Source organism: Sus scrofa, chromosome 3 (assembly GCF_000003025.6).
Source record: "Sus scrofa isolate TJ Tabasco breed Duroc chromosome 3, Sscrofa11.1, whole genome shotgun sequence".
Taxonomy (NCBI): Eukaryota; Metazoa; Chordata; class Mammalia; order Artiodactyla; family Suidae; genus Sus; species Sus scrofa.
The window spans coordinates 93,397,171-93,419,752 of record NC_010445.4 but is presented as its reverse complement, the minus strand read 5'-3'; the positions used below and the strand labels follow the sequence as shown (position 1 = coordinate 93,419,752).

General features: G+C 42.6%; 1 protein-coding gene across 1 annotated transcript in view; it reads right to left on the bottom strand.

Annotated features, from left to right (window-relative positions):
- The window catches only part of STPG4 (sperm-tail PG-rich repeat containing 4), a 51,548-nt gene that overhangs the window by 18,318 nt on the left and 10,648 nt on the right, over positions 1-22,582 (bottom strand). The window contains exons 4-5 of the mRNA XM_003481221.4: positions 6,980-7,044; positions 6,718-6,772 (exon numbers count right to left, since the gene is read on the bottom strand). Coding sequence (XP_003481269.2) covers positions 6,718-6,772; positions 6,980-7,044 — 120 coding nt within the window. The remainder of the gene's footprint in view (positions 1-6,717; positions 6,773-6,979; positions 7,045-22,582) is intronic.

Genomic DNA, 22,582 nt, shown 5'->3' with positions numbered 1-22,582 from the left:
ATAAAATTGTCAACTCTTTTAGTTAAAAAAAAAAAAAGAACACAACACTGTCTCTGTGAGGAGCTGAGTTCAATTCCTGGCCTTGCTCAGTGGGTTAAGGATCCAGCATTGCTGAAAGCTGCAGGACAGCTCACAGATACACCTCGGATCCAGTGTGGCTGTGGCTGTGGTGCAGGCCAGCAGCTGTGACTTTGATTCGACCCTTAGCCCAGGAACTTCCATATGCTGCAGGTCTGGCAATAAAAAAGAAAAAAAAAAAGTTCAAAAAAAGGAAAGAAAAAAGAAAAAAAATCCCTCCTAGGGTGTTTTAGGCATTGCTGTAGTGAGTGGGGAGATATAAATACAAATTCACCTCTGGGCCCCACAAGTAAAGAATGACTTGGGGAAGAGCCCCTGGATCCTAAAGCTGACAGGACAGCTAGCACTTTGGTCTCCTTGACTTTGGCTTGGAAGGGACAAGTGCGGGGTGCCCCTTTCCTCACCCTTGCCCTTATCTCCTTCCTCTGCTTGGAGCCGGAACGTGCTGGGAAGCTTACAAGCAAATGCATCAGAAAACTCTGGAGGTGGCGGCTGGAAGGAAGATGGCTCACGTGCAGTATCAACAGACGATATTAAGCTTGAGTCATCAGTGCTAATTTGGGGCGCCATGCTTCCAGCTGTGCATGCTCAGCCACTCGGCCCCACCCAGTCAGACATGGGCACAATGAATCACAGACCCTTGGTTAGCATGAGTGAGTGTGTATGCTTATCTGTGTACATGCTGGTTGGGTGACTGACGTCAGGGTGTCCATATCCTTCAAGGGGGCAGCGAGAGCACGGATCAAATGTCTCATTTGCCTTCGGATGCTCAAAAGTGCCTCCCTGGCATGGGGCCTCACACACTGAACCATGCAAAAAGGATTTGTGGAAGAGGTGAAAGAACTTCTATGGAAGTCAGCTAGACTCAGCTTTATACAAAGAGATGTTGTTGAGAAGAGACTGGAAGTTCTAACATCTTAAGGGTGGCCCAGGGAGAAATATGGCCATTTAAGGAAAGCCATTGTGCAGAGTCCCCATTGTGGTGCAGGGGAAACGATTCCAACTAGGAACCATAAGGTTGTGGGTTCAATCCCTGGCCTCACTCAGTGGGTTAAGGTTCTGGCGTTGCCATGAGCTGTGGTGTAGGTTGCAGATGCGGCTGGGATCTGGCATTGCTGTGGCTGTGGGCTAGGCCGACAGCTATAGCTCCCATTAGACCCCTAGCCTGGGAACCTCCATATGCTGTGGGTGCGGCCCTAAAAAGACAAAAGGCAAAGAAATAAACACATACAAAAATTAAAGCCATTGTGGTAAGGCTCTCAGCAGGAGCCTAAGCTGCAGCCAGATCAGAGCCTCGTAGGCGGGTTGGCGGGTGAACCTCCCAGGAGAAAGAAGCCTCCTGCACATGAACTTATCCCACGTCAAAGGGGACCATGCAGGCCAACCCGGCCCCATGAATAAGCCTCCGTCATCAGTGGGGGGTTGTGGCTCCAGAGACGGCACAACGTCTGCCACTTGGCTTTGACCCCAGATCAGCTCGACACGTCCTTGGCTTTGACCCCAGATCAGCTCGACACGTCGACATTAAGCAAGTCACCTGGTCATGCTCACTCAAGGGACAGCGCAGCTTAGAGCTCAGGTTCTGAGGTCACCATAGACCGGGTCTAAGTCCTGGCTCTACCTTTGGGCAGCAGACTTCCGTTTCCTAAGCTATCAAATGAGTAGTACCCACCATATTGCAGTGAGGATGAAATGAGATGCATGTCAGTCATGGAGCACCATGCCTGGCACCAGAAAACCAATGAGTGACGGTCATTGTCACCATCAAAACTGACCCTAACAGAGTAGCTAAGTTTCTTCCAGTCCTCAGGGTCCTTAACAGTTCTTTGACTATGACCTTAATTTCCAGAACAAGGAAACTGAATAACAAAAGCGGTCAAATGAGTTTTCAGAAGGAGGCCTAAGGATGAAGGCATTTATCTCCTGGAGGTCGAGACGATGTCCTCCTAAGAAGTATCATTTCTTTACCACGCTCACACTGTGTGTCACTAGCTCCCACCGCTGGGACCAAAGGAGTTTGCCCTCTGAAATTTACAAATTTGTGGATCTAAACCAAACCCACAAATCTGCTCTGGGAATGCATGTTTAGAACAGACATGAATCACAGCCCTGGGCTGTTTCTTTGTCTTGGAACATTTTCCATGAAAGTATTCTTTTCACTTTGCTGAAGGACAGGATGTTCCAAATCAGTGAATCACTTTTATTTATAAAATGGAAGGGATGAATGACATCAATGAAATTGGTAGACAACGGATCTCCAAAAACTACAGCCACAGAGCTCAGGAATTTCAGACATTAGGCTAAAAGCTGGAGGACTGGCTGAGCATCTTCTCCGCAGGTCCCTACCCACCTCATCTGCAGTAGTCAGGTAGCCACCCTTCCCTCATCCCTGTAGGAGATGGAAGGTTTCATTTCCCGCGAGGCTGCACCAGAGATCTGTACCCAGGAGCCTGGGCAGTGTGAGGACAGGGACCTTTACTGAAAACAGGAATTTGGGGGGTTCCCCTTTTGGCTCATTGGGTTAGAACTCTGACTAGTATCTATGAGGACACGGGTTCGATCCCTGGCCTCGCTCACTGGGTGAAAGGATCTGGCATTGGCGTGAGCTGCGGTGTAGATCGAAGACGCAGCCCAGATCTGGCACTATGGCTGTGGTATAGGCCGGCAGCTGTATCTCTGATTTGACCCCTAGCCTGGGAACCTCCATATGCTGTGGGTGCAGCCTGTAAAGACAGGGGGGAAAAAAAGGAAAGGAAGAAAACGGGAGTTTCTAGACATACAGGTGGCCAGCAGGCACATGAAAAGACGCTAATCACTAATTATTAGAGAAATGCAAATCAAAACCACAATGAGGTATCACCTCATACAGGTCAGAATGGCTATCATCATGAAGTCTACAAACAGTAAATTCTAGAGAGGGTGTGGAGAAAAAGGAACCCTCCTTCACTGTTGGCAGGAATGTAAATTGATGTAGCCACTATGGAAAACAGTATGGAAGTCCCTTAAAAACTAAAAATAGGGAGTTCCCCAGTGGTCTAATGGTTAAGATTTGGTGCTTTTGCCCCTGCAGCCTGGGTTCAACCCCAAGCTGCTACATGCCATGGCCAAAAAAATAAAAATAAAAAATGTTTTGAAATCAAAAAGAACTAAAAATAAGCTACCATATGATCTACCAACCCTATTCCTGAGCATATATCTAGAAAAGATGATTAATTTGAAAAGATACATGCATCCTGATGTTCACAGCAGCACTATTTTGCCAAACATGGAAACAACTCTAACGCCCATCAACAGATGAATGGATAAAGAAGGTGTGGTACAGATGTTCCCTGGTGGCACAAGGGATTAAGTATCTGGTATTGTTGCATGTATGGTGCAGGCCACGGCTACAGCTCGGGTTTGATCCCTGGCCAAGGAACTTCCACATGCTGAGGGTATGACCAAAAAAAAAGATGTGGTGTGGTTTATATATAATGGAATATTACTCAGCCATAAAAAAGAATGAAAACTGTTATTTGCAGCAACATGGATGGAACTAGAGATTATAATACTTTATTTTTTAATACAGCTGCACCTGCTGCATATGGAAGTTCCTTGGCTAGAGGTCTAATGGGAGCTGGAGCTACAAGTCTATGCCACAGCCATGGCAACACCAGATCCAAGCTGTACCTGTGAACTCTGCTACAGCTTGTGGCAATGCCAGATTCTTAACCCACTGAGTGAGTCCAAGGATTGAACCCACATCCTCACAGAGACAACGCCAGTTCCTTAACCCACAGAGCCACAACAGAAACTCCTGAGATTATCATGCTAATTGAAGGAAGTCAGACAGAGAAAGACAAATACTATACATTACCTTACATGTGGCATCTAGAAAACAGTACAAGTGAATCTATATACAAAACAGAAACAGACTCACAGGCATAGAAAACAATCTTATGGTTACCAAAGGAGAGAGGAGGGAGAAGGATAAATTAGGAGTGTGTGATTAACACACACAAACTACTGCACATAAAATAGGTAAGCAACAAGGATTTACTATATAGCACAGTGCCTATATTCAATCTTGTAATAACCTATAATGGAAAATGATCTGAAAAAAATACATATAACAGAAGCATGTTGCTGTACACCTGCAACTAACACAATATTGTAAATCAATTATACTACAGTTTTAAAAATGGAGAAAGAACTATACAACAAATGTTGAGACACCACCCCCCAGCCCAGCCCCTTCCCTACTCAATTACCAGAACACCAGCAACTAGCCCCACACTAGCAACTGCCTGTACCCCAGGCAGGAGGCTGAGGAGTCATTCTGAAGTACATGACGTGATCAAGAGAAAGCCTAACTGATGCAAACATTTATGAGCTACACAGAGGAAAAGCCAGTCCTCATCTCATTAGTCTATTGTGAAGTTCACCTGGAAATCATCCCCACCTGCATTAGTTTCCTGTTGCTACCATAACAAATTACCATAAATTTGGTGGCTTAAAACAACAGAATTTTATTTTATTATTACCATTATTTTTGTCTTCTTTTGCCTTTTCTAGGGCCGGGCCCGCAACATATGGAGATTCCCAGGCGAGGGGTCTAATCAGAGCCATAGCCACAGGCACAGCAACGCGGGATCCGAGCTGCGTCTGCAACCTACACCACAGCTCGCGGCAACGCCGGATCCTCAACCCACTGAGCAAGGCCAGGGATCAAACCCGCAACCTCATGGTTCCTAGTCGGATTCGTTAACCACTGCGCCACGACAGGAACTCCTTGAAACAACAGAATTTTATTGTCTCATAGTCCTAGAGGCCAGAAGTCCCAAATCAGTTACACTGAGCTGAAATCAAGGTGTTGGGAAGCTGTGGTCCCTAAGATTAGGATTAGATTAGGATTCCCTTAAGACCCACCCCCGGCCCCTCCCAGTTCCTGGTGGCACAGCCTTCCTTGGCTTGTGTTCTTAAAAGTGTCCTTTTAAGAGGGAAACAGAGGAAATTTGAGAAGGGAGGAAAAGGCAGTGTGACCAGGAGGTGGAGATTGGAGGGAAAAGAAAAAAAAAAAAAAAAAAGAAAAAAAATTTCACCTTTATTGGCTATCTGAATTTCTTATTTTATGAATTGTTCATTCACTGCCTTTATCTGTTTTACTTTTTCTTTTCCTTTTTACAGCCACACCTGCAGCATATGGAAGTTCCCAGGCTAGGGGTCGAATCAGAGTTGTAGCTGCCAGCCACAGTCGCAGCCACAGCAATGTCCTCATGAATGCTAGCCATGACGGGAACTCCCATTGCCTTTATCTCTTAAAATGTGTTATCTCTGGAAAAGATGCTTTATCCTAAAATTAGATATATGCTAATATATTTTCTCCTGATTTTATAGTTTCAAAAGTATTTAATTCTTTAATTAACATGGACATTATTTTAACATGTAGTATAAAGAATCTATTTTTTCCAAGTTAATCAACTATCTAGCATGAAATATTTCTTCCTTTCTCCCTACTGATTTGTCATACCATCTTTACCAAATATAAAAATCTTATATATTCTAGAGCCTTTGAGCTCTGTTTTGTTGTTGTTGTTGTTGTTTGTTTTTTTTTTTAGGGCCATACCTGCGGCACATGGAAGTTCCCAGGCTAGGGGTCAAGTTGGAACTGCAGTTGCTGGCCTATACCACAGCCACAGCAACACTGGATCCAAGCCATGTCCACAGTCCACACCACAGCTCACAGCAATGTCAAATCCTCAACCCACTGAGCGAGGCCAGGGATCAAACCGCATCCTCATGGATACTAGTTGGGTTCGTAACCTGCTGAGCCACGGTGGGAACTCCCTGAGCTCAGCTACCTATCTTCTTTCTGATGTTTGCTGTTACGTCCTTCCCCACAGGTTTCTATTTACAAATAAATAACTATAGTCCATTAAAGCACCCCAAAATAACCATATTTTCTCATTCCTTCTTTTTTAATTTTTGGCATCCTACTGATTACTTCTCGGAAAGAGTTCATTTCTGTCAAACACAGGTCCATGTATTTGAAAACTTTTAGACATAGAAAGAATTTTCACATTTTTTAAAGGAAAGAAATTAGGAATAATTTTCCTTCTTGCTATTAACAGCGATCTACTGAATATCTCTGATGATTGTAATGATTAATTAATTCAACAAACACTATGTGCCAGCTGTTTTCCTACATGCTCGGTCTACAAGACAAAAACAGACAAAAATCCCCACCTTCATGAAGCTTACACTCTGGTGGGGGAGACAGATTAAAAACGGGATACGCACATTTTTAAATGTACTGCCTCAGACAGTGCTGAGCACTATGAGAAAAATAAACCAAGAAAGAGGGGCGGGCAATTCTGAACAGGTGACTAGGGATGACCTCAATAAGGTCATATGAGTCAAGACCTAAAGAGAGTGGAGGAGCCTCTACTTTTCTTCTATAACGTGACACAAACGGGTTACTTACACTGAAATCCCCAGTGTATCTTCAGATATATTTTAAGTATATCTGAAAGCAGTTACCTTAATCATTCATTGCTTTTCCACTACAATGAGAGGGGATGTTCATCAGGATCAAAAGGAACCACTGCCCATTTTAAACATTAAATTCATCATGAGTTAACTGTCGGCCGACATACTTACAGGAGTGAAGCAGCCTGTTGGAAATCTTTGAACTGTAGAACGAAATATGAAGCTCCTAAATTTGAAAAGAGAAGATATGTTTTTCTACATCTTTTAATGTGAGGATCTTTAACATATTCTCTATCATTAAATATTAAAAAATGCTAATCTGGATATGATGGTTATAAATGAGGTTTAAAAGTCATTAGTGTTGGTTGTTAAGTATGTAAATAGAAAGGCATGAGTGAAATTAGTAAAAGCAATGTAATAAGCATACAATTACCTGGAAGCGTACTTAGGAACTGGTGCAGGAAGTAGATCGTATTGCCCTGGTGAAAGCTTAACTGACTACAAACAATGGACAAAAACACCAATAATAGATTAATATAGCTCTCAAACTAACTTTATTATCTATCATTCATAAGCCTTTATTTTGTGACCATGCAGCATGACTTCTTTTCTTTTTTTTTGTCTTTCTAGAGCCGCACCGCGGCATATGGAGGCTCCCATGCTAGGGGTCTAATCAGAGCTGTAGCCCTCAGTCTACGCCAGAGTCAGAGAAATGAGGAATCTGAGCAGCATCTATGACCTACACCACAGCTGACGGCAATGCCAGACCCTTAACGCAATGAGCGAAGCTAGGGATCAAACCGGCAACCTCGAGGTTCCCAGACGGATTTGTTAACCACTGAGCCACAAGAGGAACTCCAACATGATTTATTTTCTATTTTACTAGTGGAAATGGTATATTTTCAAAGGCAGAGATTCAAAATATTCAACAGATACTCAGTTTTCATGGTGAATTTTATGACTGTATGCCTGCAATAGTGTATAGAAAAATGCTGTACAATTAATCATATTTTAAATGTACTAGACTCAACAAATCCAACTGACAACCAATTAGTGAAATACAAATCAATTTCTCTGATCCCTGGCTCAGGAACTCCATAATGCCTTAGTGTGACCAAAAAAGAAAAAAAAAATAAGAAAACAATCTCATTTACAGCAGCATCAAAAACACAAAATCCTGGACTTCCCTTGTGGTGCAGTGGGTTAAGGATCCAGCATTGTCACTGCAGTGGCCTGGGTTGCTGCTGTGGCATGTTTTTAATCCCTGGCTTGGAAACTTCCACATGCTGCAGGCATAGCCAAAAAACCCATAAAACCACAAAATACTTAGGAATAAATTTAATTAACAGATGGAAGATCTGTACAGTGAAAACAATAAGACACTGATGAGAGAAACTGAAGAAGATACAAATGAAGGGAAAGATATCCCATTATGAATTAGAAAAATTAATATTGTTAAACTATCCATACTATCTATCCAAAGCAATCTATAGATTCAGTGGAATCCATATCAAACTTCTAAAAGCAGTTTTTCAAAGATACAGAAGAAACAATCCTAAAATCAATAAGGGACCACAAAAGACCCCAGATAATCAAAGCAATCTTGAGAAAGAAGAACAAAGCTGTAGGCATCACACTTCCTGATTTCAAAACTACAGTAATCAAACCAGTATGGTACAAGCGTAAAAACAGACACATAGACTAATGGAACAAAATAGCCCCCAAATAAATTCACACATATACAGTCGACTAATCTTTGACAAGGGTACCAAGAACACACAATAGGGAAAGGCTTCTCTCTTCAATAAATGGTATTGGGGAAACTGGATATCTACATGCAGAGGAATAAAACTAGACCCTATCTTATACCACTCACAAATACTAACTCAAAACGACTGAACACTTAAATGTGGCATGTGAAACCATAAAACCCCTAGAAGAAAACATATGGAAAAAACTCCTTGACATTGGTCTCAGCAAAGTTTTTTTTTTTTTTTTTTTTTTAAGATACGACACTGAAAGCACGGGCGACAAAAGCAAAAATAAGCAAGTGGAACTACATCAAAGTATGGCCATGGAAATAATCAACAAAATGCAAAGGCCACCTAAGGAATGTTAGAAAATATTTGCAAACCACATATCTGATAAGGTGTTAAGAGCCAAAATATGTAAGGAACTCTTTTTTTTTTTTTTTTTTTTTTTGTCTTTTTGTCTTTTTGTCTTTCTAGGGCTGCACCTGTGACATATGGAAGGTCCCAGGCTAGGGGTCTAATAGGAGCTGCAGCTGCCAGGCTACACCACAGCCACAGTGATGTCAGATCTGAGCCAGGTCTGCGACCTACACCACAGGTCACAGCAATGCCAGATCCTTAACCTGTTGAGCCAGGCTGGGGATTGAACCCGCAAACTCATGGTTCCTAGTCGGATTCGTTTCTGCTGTGCCATGTCGGGAACTCCCCTATAAGGAACTCATATACTCGACAGCAAAAAAACACCAAATAATCCAATTTAAAAATGGGCAGAGTTCCTGCAGTGGCACAGTGGGATTGGCAGTACCTCCAGAGCACTGGGACACAGGTTCAATCCCTGACCTGGCAGAGTGGGTTAAGGATCCGGCATTGCCATAGCTGTGGCATAGGTCACAACTGCACCTTGGATCTGATCCCTGGCCCGGGAACTCCACATGCCAAAAAAGAAAAAGAAAAAAAAAAATGGGCAAAAGACCTGAATAGACATTTCTTTCATAGAAGACATACGAATGACCAAATGATATGGAAAGGTGCTCAACATCACTAATCATCAGGGAAATGCAAATCCAAACCATAATGAGATATCACCTCACACCTATAGAATGACTATTATCAAAAGACAAGAGATAACAAGTGTTGTGCAGATGTTTAGAAAATGAAACCTTTGGGTACTGTTGGTGGGAATATAAAATGGCACAGCTGCTATGGAAAGCAGAATTCAGGCTTCTCAAAAATTAAAAGCAGAACTATCATAGGATCTGTCAATCCCACTTCAGAGAATAGATCTGAAGGAAAAAAAAAATCAGCACCTGAAAGAGATTATCTGCACTCCCATATTTACTGCAGCATTATTCACAGTTAACCAAGCTATGGAAGTAACCCAAGTATCCATCAATGGTACATATGGATATAGTGTACATATACTGGAATATTATTTGACCATAAAAAAAGAAGGAAACCCTATCATTTGCAACAACGCGAATGACCCTGAAGGGCATTATGTTAAATGGAAGAAGCCAGACAGAGAAAGACAAATACCATTTTGCAGCACTTATATGTGGAATTTAAAAAGGCTGTACTCATAGAAACAGTAAAAGTCCAGGAGCTGGCAGGTGGAGGAAATGGGGAGATGTTGGTCAAAAGACCTTTTTATCAGATAAATAAGTTACAGAGATACGATGGAGAGCTTGGTGACTGCAGTTAATAATACTGTACTGTATACTTGAAAATTGCTAAGAGGGTAGATCTTAAGTGTTCTTATCTCACACACATTATCTCACACAAATGGTAACTATGTGCGGTGATGGATGTGTTAATTACCTTGATCGTGCTGATCATTTCACAGTGTATACATGTATCAAATCATCGCATTGTACACCTTAAGTATAGTTAGTTTTGTCAATGACACCTCAGTAAAGCCGGGGGGGAAAGAATTAAAAAAATCCAATTCGGTGATCTAAAAATAGTAAAGACAGAGAGACTTGAGTGGGGTTTTAAGGAAGGTAGGACTTCCTTGAGGAAGAAGGGGTTCTAAGAAGGAGAACCTGCAGAGGAGACTGCCTCTCTGCCCGTTGTGAAACTTGTTGCACACCACCTGGTTGGCTCTGTTGTCCCAGGGTCCGTGGACAGTAGGGGAGTGTCAGGGAGGGGATGGATGAAGGAAGGGAAGCAGAGAAGGAAAAGGAATGAGAAGCCAGGAGAAGACTATCGGGACGTCCAGGGCTTCCTATGTTCCAGGAGCTGGCAGGGAGGAGCAGGGTTACGAAGTCCTGGGAAGACTCCCTGCCGGAACGGACAATCTCCCCTTGGCCTCATATTATATTAAAATCAGATTTAAAAACACCATACTGCCTTTATTGGAAAAGAGGCGTCCACATCCTGCCGTTATCTGCCACGTGGAAGTCCAGCTATTACATTTCACCCTGCAGCTGTCTTTCCCATATTAATACAGAATTATGACGGGACAGCCAGCTTTTTGTGGACTCAGTGATAATAACATTAAATACCGTAAAAATTTTTTTTTTTTTTTTGTCTTTTTTTGCCATTTCTTGGGCCGCTCTCGCGGCATATGGAGGTTCCCAGGCTAGGGGTCGAATCGGAGCTGTAGCCACTGGCCTACGCCAGAGCCACAGCAACGAGGGATCCGAGCCGCGTCTGCGACCTACACCACAGCTCACGGCAACGCCGGATCTTTAACCCACTGAGCAAGGGCAGGGATCGAACCTGCAACCTCATGGTTCCTAGTCGGATTCGTTAACCACTGCGCCACGACAGGAACTCCCGTAAAAATTTTTTGATGAAATATACAACAATGTCCTGATGCACCTGTGCCTTGTTCACTACTCACCTGACAGAATAAACAGCATGGAAACACAAGTATTTTTTTTTATTATTATTATTACACTGTGGAAGCACAGAAATGTATTTTAAGCAGGAGGCTCTCTTAGGGGTCACAACATTCTACTTCTTGATTTTGATGAGAAAACCCAGGAGTTTGCTTTCTATTTCCTTTTACACTTTGCATGTATGCTTTACACTCCTTGCTCTCCAGCTCCCTCCCTCCTCTCGCTCAGGCACGTGTGAACACACATACACAGAAGGGGAAAGAAGAGAACTGAAAAGTGAGAAAAAAACCCAAAACCTTAAAGCAGGTGTTTATTCATCTACATTCAGCAATGACATAAGATTTTTTTTTTTTTTTTTTTTTTTTGGTCTTTTTGCTATTTCTTGGGCCGCTCCCGCGGCATATGGAGGTTCCCAGGCTAGGGGTCCAATTGGAGCTGTAGCCACCGGCCTACACCAGAGCCACAGCAACGCGGGATCCGAGTCACGTCTGCAACCTACACCACAGCTCATGGCAGAGCCGGATCGTCAACCCACTGAGCAAGGGCAGGGACTGAACCCGCAACCTCATGGTTCCTAGTCGGATTCGTTAACCACTGTGCCACGACGGGAACTCCAACGTAAGATTTTTTAACTGAAGCAATAATGGAAAAACTCTTGCACAGCATTAGTCTACAAAGGAATACTAGTTATCTGAAGCATTTTTTTTCTTTTTTTGGGGGGGGGTCTTTTTAGGGCCGTGTCTGAGACATATGGAAGTTCCCAGGCTACGGGGCTAGGGGTAGAATAGGAGCTGCAGCTGCCGGCCTACACCACAGCCACAGTGATACCAGATCTGAGCCACATCTGTGACCTACACCACAGTTCACAGCAATGCTGGATCCTAAACCCACTGAGTGAGGCCAGGGATCAAACCCGCATCCTTGTGATACCTAACCCGCTGAGCCATGATGGGAACTCCAAGTAGCTGTAGCTTCTGTTTGCCCTACTTTACTTGGTATTGGCCATTCTTCGATATATATACATATATATATTTGTTTGTCTTTTAGGGCCACATCCGTGACATATGAAGGTTCCCAGGCTAGGGGTCTAATTGGAGCTGTAGCCACTGGCCTACACTGGCTCACGGCAACACCGGATCCTTAACCCACTGAGCAAGGCCAGGGATCGAACCCACAACCTCATGGTTCCTAGTCGGATTGCTTTCTGCTGAGCCTTGACGGGAACTCCTCTTCGCTATTTAAAATAGCTGCAGAGAGGACTGACTTTTTTCCATGACGTCTTGAATAGTCAGCTGCCTTATGTAAAGGACTGCTTCTCTGCGCAGAGCTGAACTTGTTGCAAACTATCTGGATGGTTCTATTGTCCATATATATATAATGTATGTGTGCATGTATATACACAGTATATATACTCATATACACTATATACATTTTCCCCCTAATTCCTACATATGCTTCTGGGTTCCTCAGTTGCAACGTAAGGCTCAGAGAATCTAGACAATGTGCCCATAAAAATGGTTGATCTAGGAGTTCCCCTTGTGGTGCAGCAGAAACAAATCTGACTAGTGCCCATGAGGACAAGGGTTCCATCCCTGGCCTTGCTCAGTGGGTTAAGGATCAGGCGTTGCTGTGAGCTGTGGTATAGGTCACAGACATAGCTCCTGGTGCTGCTGTGGCTGTGGTGTAGGCTGGCAGCTGTAGCTCCGATTTGACCCTGAGCCTGGGACCCTCCATGTGCCACAAGTGTGGCCCTAAAAAGAAAAAAAAAGTTGATCTAGTTAATTAATGTTTTGATCCATGTTGATTAGGCACTCAGAAATCCTGCACTAGCTTGGAATCATAAAAATCTGCAGGATGATATTAGTGTGGATACGTAGTTAACTGAGTTGTGCCAACCCCATCAAGGACAGAAAACTAGAATAAGTACAAAATACCCAACCCTGCTCATTAGGCTCTTGGTTTGAGAATATTTTGAGAACCCAGACCCATAAATAGTTGGGACAGAAGGAAAAAGATTTTTCAGACCTTTAGACTCTATAAAGAATAATTATAAGGCGAATGCAGCCACAGGCTGGCAGGTTGTTTTAGGCCCTACTGGTAGAAATTTCATCTTGTACCTTCTCTCTGAGAAAACAGTATCCTACTTCATACTGAAATATCACTGACTCACCATGCAAACCCCTTTAGGATCTGAAAGACAGACAACACAGCACTTTCTCAAAAAAGAAGCCCGCCTAATGACACCAATCATAGTGTTCTTAATTTTACCAACACCCTGTAACCTTCAGCAGCTCTAAGTGAACTAAGAACTCTTAGTGGGTCCCCATGCCTAAGGTAAGTTTTCTGTATCCACCTTTCAAAATTCACTTTGACAAATTTGCATGTGACAATCACTGCTTTGCCATGCAGTTGCTCTCTGAGAGTTCAGCCTCAAATAATATCTGCTAAATGTGTCAACTCGGAGCACCATTATTTTTTTTTTCATTTAAATGCACAATGAATTGTTCCATCTTATTTGTGTTTTCCTCTTCTTTATCCCAGCACTTAAGACTTAAGTTCCCTGAAGTTTACCTGTCAGCCACTTCCTAGGCACAAAGTTTCTCTCTGCTGGTACCTTACTCCTTGAAAAATCATCCTGTTAAAAATGTCTTCAGCTGTTATTTACCACAGAGCGCTTTGCAAATTAACATGTCTACAGAGACATCATGACCACAGCTATGAACATAGCTAACAAAAATCAATGAACCAACCAGGTTTTCTCAGCCTCCATCTCCCAATCAGCTATTCAAGGATGTCTTTAGAACACATTAAAATGGATCCTTGGGAGTTCCCGTTGTGGCTCAGCAGAAACGAATCCATGAGGACGCAGGATCACTCCCCAGCCTCGCTCAGTGGGTTAAGGATCTGGTGTTGCCGTGAGCTGTGGTGTAGGTCACAAATGCAGCTTGGATTCTACATTGCTGTGTCTGTGGTGTAGGCTGGCGGCTTCAGCTCCAATTAGACCTGTAGCCTAGGAATTTCTATATGCTGAAGGTGTGGCCCTAAAAAGACAAAAAAAAAAAAAAAAAAGGATCCTTGGATTCATTCTCTGAGTTAATAGGGGCGCTGTTCCAGCTGGGCTACCCCTTTTTGACCTAAAACAGATACTGGGAGGTGGCAGAGGCACCACATTTGTTTTCTTTCATATGAGCTTGATCTTCTAAAGCAGTGCTAAAGCCAACCTCAACAGAAATTTAAGGCAAATTTTTTGTTGTTGTTGTTGTTGGCTACACCCTCAGCATACAAAAAAATTCTAGGCTGAGGAATCAAATTCATGCCACAGCAGTGACCCAAATCACTGTAGTGACAATGCCGGATCCTTAATCCACTGAGCCACAGTGGAACTCCAAGGCAATTTAAAATTTTGTTTAACTGTGTTTTCCACTGAAATCTTCATAACCTAGGAAGTGAAGAGAAGTTTTAAAAAGGAAAATTAAAAGAAATAAGAGGAAAAATATTCGTTGGAAAAATTTTTGATTTCTTCACAAATGAGCATGACCGAAAAGAATGTTGCGAGCACACTGAAAACAAGTCAAAATCTATAGGAAGGGAAGAAAGTAAAGGTGAGATGCCTTGCTCCCTACCTAAGCCCTACTTCCTAAACAGAAACCAGGGTTAATGATTGCTTAAGTATCTCTCAAGAAAAACAGTATACATTTAACATCATATACATATGTTTTCATTTGTACAAATGAGATTATGCTGTAATAATCTGTTTCTTAAATTTTTTCATTTTATAATATATCTTGGAGATGCTTCCATATCAAAACATGTAGATTTACCTCATTATTTTTAATGGTAGCATGGTATACCACAGTATGGATGTACCACAGTATATAATGAGCCCTCTAGGTAATTTATAAACAATCCTTAACCCACTGAGTGAGGCCAGTGATCGAACCCGCAACCTCATGGTTCCTAGTTGGATTCATTAACCACTGCGCCGCAACGGGAACTCTGGCCCTATGTGCATTTAAAACATGACCAAGAATCATCAAATTGCCCCCCACAACACTTGCAACAATTTATATTCATACAACTAGTGTATGAGAATATGTTTCTGTATCCCTTTTGCCAATATAATGGGTACCATCCAACTTAAATTGTTGATCATCTGATAGGTGAAAAATTGTGTCTATCCACTTGTTTTAATTATTTAATTATTAATGGAATCCAAGCATCATTTTATATTATTTTAGCAACTGGTATATCTCATTGTGAAGTTCTAGCTCTTATCACTTGCTGATTTTTATTTGCATTTCTCTAATGATTAATGATGTTGAGTTTCTCTTCATGTGTCTATTGGCCATCTGTATGTTTTCTTGGAAAAATGCTTACTCAAGTCTTCTACCATTTTTTAATTTTTTAAATTTTGAGCTGTGTGAATTGTTCATATATTTTGGATATTAACCCCTTCCTTATTGGTCATAACATATGCAAATAGTTCCTCCCATTCAGCAGGCTGTCTTTGTTTCATTGATGATTTCCTCTGCTGTGCAAAAATCTTTAAGTTTAATAAGGTCTCATTTGTTTATTTTTGTTTTTGCTTTTGGGTGAGGAGGCAGATGTGAAAAAATAATGCAGTGATTTATGTCAAAGACTGTTCTGCGTATGCTTTTTTCTAGGAGTTTTATGGCTTATAGTATTACATTTAGGTCTTCAATCCATTTAGAGTTTATTTTTGTATATGGTATTCTTCTTCTTCTTCTTTTTTTTTTTTCATGGCCACATCTGCAGCATACAGAAGTTCCAGGCCAGGGACTGAATCTCTTCCACAGCAGTGACCCAAGCCACAGCATCTGGCCACACTAGATCCTTAACCAATAGGCCACCAGGGAACTCCAAGAATGTTCTAATGTCACTCTTTCACATGCAGCCTTCCAGTTTTCCCAGCACCTCTTAGGAAAGAGATTGTCTTTTCCTCATTATATATTCTTGCCCCCTTTGTCGCAGATTGACCATGGATGTGTGGATTTATTTTTGGGCTATTTATTCTGTTTCACTGATCTATGTGTCTGTTTTGTGTCAGCACCATACTGTTTTGATTACTGTAACTTTCTAGCACAGTCTGAAGTCCAGATTTTTTCTTTATTCTCAAGATTGCTTTGGCTATTCATGTTTTTTTGTGGTTCCATATACATTTTAGAATTATTCCAGTTATGTGGAAAATATCAAGGGTATTTTGACAGGATTGTGTTAAATCTGTAGATAGCTTTGGAGAGTATGGCTATTGTAACAACAATAACTCTTCCAATTCACGAACACAGGATATTTTCCATTTCTTTGTATAATCTTCATCAGAGTTTTATAGTTTTCAGAGTACAGGTCTTTCAGCTCCATGATTAAGTTTATTCCTAAGTATTTTGTTCTTTTTTTTTTTTTGTCTTTTTTTGTCTTTTGTTGTTGTTGCTATTTCTTGGGCCGCTCCCGCGGCATATGGAGGTTCCCAGGCTAGGGGTTGAATCGGAGCTGTAGCCACTGGCCTACGCCAGAGCCACAGCAACGCGGGATCCGAGCCGCGTCTGCAACCTACACCACAGCTCACGACAATGCCGGATCGTTAACCCACTGAGGGAGGGCAGGGACCGAACCCGCAACCTCATGGTTCCTAGTCGGATTCGTTAACCACTGCGCCACGACGGGAACTCCTATTTTGTTCTTTTTGATGTGGTTTTTAAACAGGAGTGTTTTCTTGTTTTCTCTGATAGTTCATCATTAGCATATAAAAAAGCAACATATTTCTGTATATTAACCTTGTGTCTGACAACTTTACTGAATTCATGTATTAGTTCTAATAGGTTTGTTTTCTTTTTCTTTTTTCTTTTTTTTTTTTTTTTTTTTTTTGGTGTCTCTGCCTTTTTTTTCTTTAGGCCACACCTGCAGCATATGGAAGTCCCCAGGCTAGGGGTCAAATCAGAGCTGCAGCTGCTGGCCTACACCACAGCCACAGCAGCACCTGATCCAAACTGCATCTGCGACCTATGCCACAGCTTGTGGCAATGCCAGATCCTTAACCCACAGAGCCAACTTGCATCCTCATGGGCACGTGTCAGGTCCTTAACCTCCTGAGCCACAATGGCAAACTCCTCTTTGCTCATTTTTAAACCTGAATGTCCACTTCAGTTGGATGATAAGAGAATATGGCTCACTTTTACCCTTTGATGGGAGAGTGTTGAAGCCACAGAATTAGTGGTCAGCATTTTCCTAAAACTTCCTTGTAGCTTCTCTCCCTTATAGCACTCTGCTCTTCCAGCCTGGCTGACCTTGGTCACCAGTGACTCACTGGCTACAGACTGGGGCAGAGTCACCACCTTCTCTTTGTCCCATTCATTGTAGGGAGGCTTTGGCACAGACTGAGCTGACTTCAGGTTGCTGAAATGCCCCTGGCATGTTCATGTCAAGTGTATGCTTTACTTATTTTTTAAATTTTTATTTTTCTTGCTTTTTAGGGCCTCACCCACAGCAATATGGAGGTTCCCAGGCCAGGGGTCAAATTGGAGCTACAGCTGTTGGCCTACACCACAGCCACAGCAACGCTGGATCTCCAACTCACTGAGAGAGGCCAGGGATTAAACCTGCTTCCTCATGGATACTAGTTGGATTTGTTTCCACAGTGCCACAACAGGAACTCCCTCAAGTGTATACTTTAAGCTTTCCCATTTAAGTCTCTGGATCCATGTTTCCCGTTGAAAACATAAACAGTAGCATTTGAAATGGTCCTGGACTTATTCTCTGCAAGGTGGAGTGGCATTCAGGCCCAGTTTTTGTGGGAGCATCTTGGCATTGCATCGCAAAAGACTTAGACATCTATGTGCCCTTTCCTCAACAACTTCACTCTCTAACTAAAAGCAGGAAGTGGCTGAATATGCAGCATTAGCATTAGGCTGTCCTTATAGAAGAATACTCTGCAGCTATTTAAAATGATGTACAGGGAAGTTCCCGTAGTGGCTCAGTGGTTAAGGAATCCGACTAGGAACCATGAGGTTGAGGGTTCGGTCCCTGGCCTTGCTCAGTGGGTTAAGGATCTGGCATTGCTGTGGCTGTGGCATAGGCCGGCAGCTACAGCTCCGATTTGACCCCTAGCCTGGGAACCTCCATATGTCGCGGAAGTGGACCAAGAAAATGGCAAAAAGACAAAAAAATAAAAATAATAAATAAATAAATAAAATGATGTACAGAGTACATGATGGTGTGGAAAAGATATAAAATATATTTCCAAAGGGAAAAAAATTCTAGTTTCTGCCAACGGCAGCCTAGGTTATTTGGATGATGAACCTTCCCACTGCACTCAACTACTAGACGCAAGGGATACAACATTAAAAATAAACAAGAGTTTTTAAAAAGATATGAACTTGATGACAAGATAAGGAATATAAGACTCCCAAACCAAGAGAAAGCAAGAAGAAACCAGAGAGGCAAATGGCCCAGTTTTGGTCATAGATGTTTGCTGGTCCAGCCAAAACTCTGCAAAAGGAGTTCCCATCATGGCGCAGTGGAAACAAATCCAACTAGGAACCATGAGGTTGTGGGTTTGATCCCTGGCCTTGTTCATTCAGTTAAGGATCCAGTGTTGCTGTGAGCTGTGCTGTAGGTTGCAGATGCGGATCTCATCTTGCTGTGGCTGTGGTGTAGGCCAGCAGCTATAGCTCCAATTGGACCCCTAACCTGGGAACCTTCATATGCTGCAGGTGCAGCCCTAAAAAGCAAAAAACAAAAACAAAAACCAAAACCCAAATAACTCAGCAGAAAACCAGAGTTGGGTTTGAGTGAACATCAGAGCCCTCGAAGGATCCAGAGGCTTTGACCTGAGCCATCAATGATGGTGATCTAATGGGAATCCTACCCACAGGAATTGGAGGCCCCAAAAGGGGACTTACTAAAAGCAACCCTCCCACCTCATCCTGATGCTGAGAGGACTGCAGAGAGAGTTGTCTTGGTGTTAAGCAGAACTGGAATAGAGGGAAGAAACCCACCCTTGACAGAGTGTAACCGTGGGTTGGTCCCTTTCATGGATTCCAATCCAAATTCCCATCACTGGAGAGATCCAAGAACATATAAGCAGTGCATTTTAAGTGGGACCAGACTGGTCACTCCCCTTAGTATCAGCAGAACCAAAAGCAAACCTTCTCTGAAGGAAAACACTTTCATCTTAGGTGTCAGGGAATTCCTGAAACAATTTTTCAGGGGCAATGAGCAACACACAGTCAAAGATAACCACACATCCAAGGAAACAAAATGAATAAGGCCCAGGCAGATATCAGATATGTGAGGAATCCTTCAGGCATGTGTGCATTTGGCAAATATTAACCATCGGACACTGTTCCAGAGGCAAAGATATAACAGTGAAAAAACAGCTAAGTACTCATGTCTTTATGAAGCTTCACTCTCATGGGAGGAGACAGACAATAAACAAAAAACGCAAAGTGCAAGTAAATTATATAGTATACGGATGGCTCTACGTGCTAAGAAAACAAACAAAAAGAGCAGAGAAGGGAAGGTTGAGGGTGTCAGGTGGCCAATTTAAATGGGGCTGATTGAGAAGGTGACACACGGATAAAGACTGAAGAAGGAGAAGGGGTGAGCCAAGCAGATATCTGGGATAAGAGCATTCTGAGGAAGGAAGATGCGGTGCAAAGCCCTGAGGTGCAGGGGAGTAGCAAATTCAAGGAGCCATCAGGAGGAGGCCAGTGGGGAAGGAAGAGAGTGAGCGGAGGCGTAAGAGATGAGGTCACAATGAAGCCAGTCCCCTGTCAACCTGTCAACCCTGAGAGCAGCCACCCAGAGGTCACACCCACTATCACAATGCCTGAACCTAGAGGTTCCCAATCAGGAGTGGGTTTTTTGTTTGTTTGTTTTTGGTTCTCTCCTTCCCCAGGAGACATGTGGGCAATGTCTGGAGACAGGGTTGGTTGTTACAACATCTAATTATCCAGAAATGCTGTTAAACATCCTACAAAGAACCAAACTGCACCCCCCGCCCCTTCACACACACCACAAAGATTATCCTGTCCGAAAAGTCAATAGTGCCAAGGGTGAGAAATCCTGGATCTGACAGAAAAGGGGAAAGTCAACAAGGCTGTTGGATAGACAAGCCTGGGGTTCAACATAGAAGTCTGGGTGGGAGATAGACATTTGGAAAGTGCACACAAAGAGCTGGTGTTGCAAGCCTTGAGATGATCAGTGGGCAATGAGCATAGATGGGGAAGCAATGTGGGTGCCTGGGGCACTCTCACAGGAAGGGGGCAAGGAGGAGGGGCGGAACCCCCCAAAAGGCTGAGAAAAAAGAATGAGGATTGAGGGGTTCTCTTGTGGTGCAGTAGGTTAAGGGTTGGGCTTTGTCACTGCAGTGGCTTGGGTCACTGCTGTGGCTCGGGTTTGATCTCTGGCCTGGGAACTGCCACCTGCAGCAGGCAAAGCAAAAAAAAAAAAAAAAAAAAAAAAAAAATGATTGAGGAGGAAGCGTCGAGGGGAGATGTAAGAGAAAACCACCCAACAGAGCGAGAGAATAAACAGACTAGGGAAGTCCACTCGGTGCCCAGGGGAGGTGAAGAATTTAAAATGAGACTAGTCATTCAGTTACACGGATGCAGGTGCAAAGTTCGCAGAGGGATTTGACCAGGGTTGTGGCTTTGCCAAACAAGGAAGATGAGCCATGAGGGGCCGGGGAATTGAGAGCGTGTGCAGGGAATAACTCTAATGATTACCTTTGGAACTTAAGCTTTGAAAAGAAAGAAAACATTAGAAAGTTGAGAGGCAATGAAAAGTGGCAGTGTAAGCAGATAGGGTAGGAGGTCCCCAGAGAAAGAGATGCAGGCATGGCTTTCTTGACATAAGAGAAGCCATTTTTGGCCTAAGCTGTTTTTCGATCTCAGCCTGGCCACGGTGCTTGTCCTTGAATAGGACTTAATTAATGGACTTAAGTGAAATGAGGGGATGTGGGAACAAAAGAAAATCAGTCAAGAAACAATAATTCAGCATAAAACACTCCTAGTTCCTCCTAGTCCTGGTGAGATATATATATATCATCATCTGCTACATGTCTTTGAGTTCTGCAGGCACTAAGGCCCTCATCCAAGTGGAGGATGAAAATGGTGATGTTGACTCTCCTGACTTCAATCAACTAAAGCTTGGATTCTGTCAACCTTGGCCCCAGTTCTCTGATGAATTCTCCTCCGCTCAAGCCCCTTCATGATAACATATGGGCCCTTAGCTTAAAACTTCCCCAGTTTTGCTCTTGGGGAGACACTGCTTTGGGAAAGCAGTGTCTTTGGGTGTTCTCCTTACTTGCTGCAATTAGTAAGTCCTGCCCTTCTCCTGCTCTTTGGCTTGGTTCTATCTTTTGGTTCAACAACCACCAAGAGGAAAAACTCAGCTTTTGGGATCAATGGATTTACAGATTGGGAAGAACGGAAAAACTGTTGAGGCTGGGAGACAAGAGGAAGTGAGGCAGAAGATTAGGGGAGAGTGATCAGAGTGGGATGCATGCAGCTGAGATTATGGAGGGTGAAATGATCGGTGTTGAAGAAAATCTAAGGCGTGAGCGGCTGATGGAGGAGAGAGTTCAAGAAATTGAGAAGCCAGATTTGGAAAATCATCATTGTCTATTGTGTACTGAAATTATGACAGGAGTAGTGGAAAGAGTGCCAAGGAGCAAAGGGAGCCAAAATCATCCAGACATGAGGTGCCAGAACCCAGGGATTAGTGGATGACGGCAACACAGGGGAAAAGTGGGTCATAAAACTACATAAGGAAGAGAGATGGTGCCACTTTTGTATGTGTGTTCTAAAATAAAAACATTACTTCTCTAATAAGAAAACACAGATTGTAAAAATTGCAGATCCATGATCAAATACTCTTTGGAAAAAGCCAGATACAGATGATTGCACACGCACACACACACACACGAAAGGATTCTTTGATACAGGTTCTCCAGTTGAGTTACATGCTTCAGAATCAAGGTATTAAAAATAGTAAGAGATGCAAACTATTGCCTTTGGAATGGATTAGCAATGAGATCCACTGGGAACTATGTCTAGTCACTCATGATGGAGCATGATAATATGAGAAAATAGAATCTATACACATAGGTGTAACTGCGTCACCATGCTGTACAGCAGGAAAAAAAATTGTACTGGGGAAATAACAATTAAAACAAACAAAACAAAACAAAATAGAGCTTTCTTACAAATAAAGAACAGCACTAATGAGGTATAACATAAATAATCTACGAAATTTAGGGCACTTGAGAATGTTGCTCTACCTCAATAAATAACAATGATGTATACTGTATTCACCTTAAATTCAAATTATTATTTTACTGAATCCTATTTAAAAAACTGAAGTTTGAATTTCATTGGTGCTGCGTAAGCAGTGTTACATCTGAATAGCCCTCCTCTTAATGAC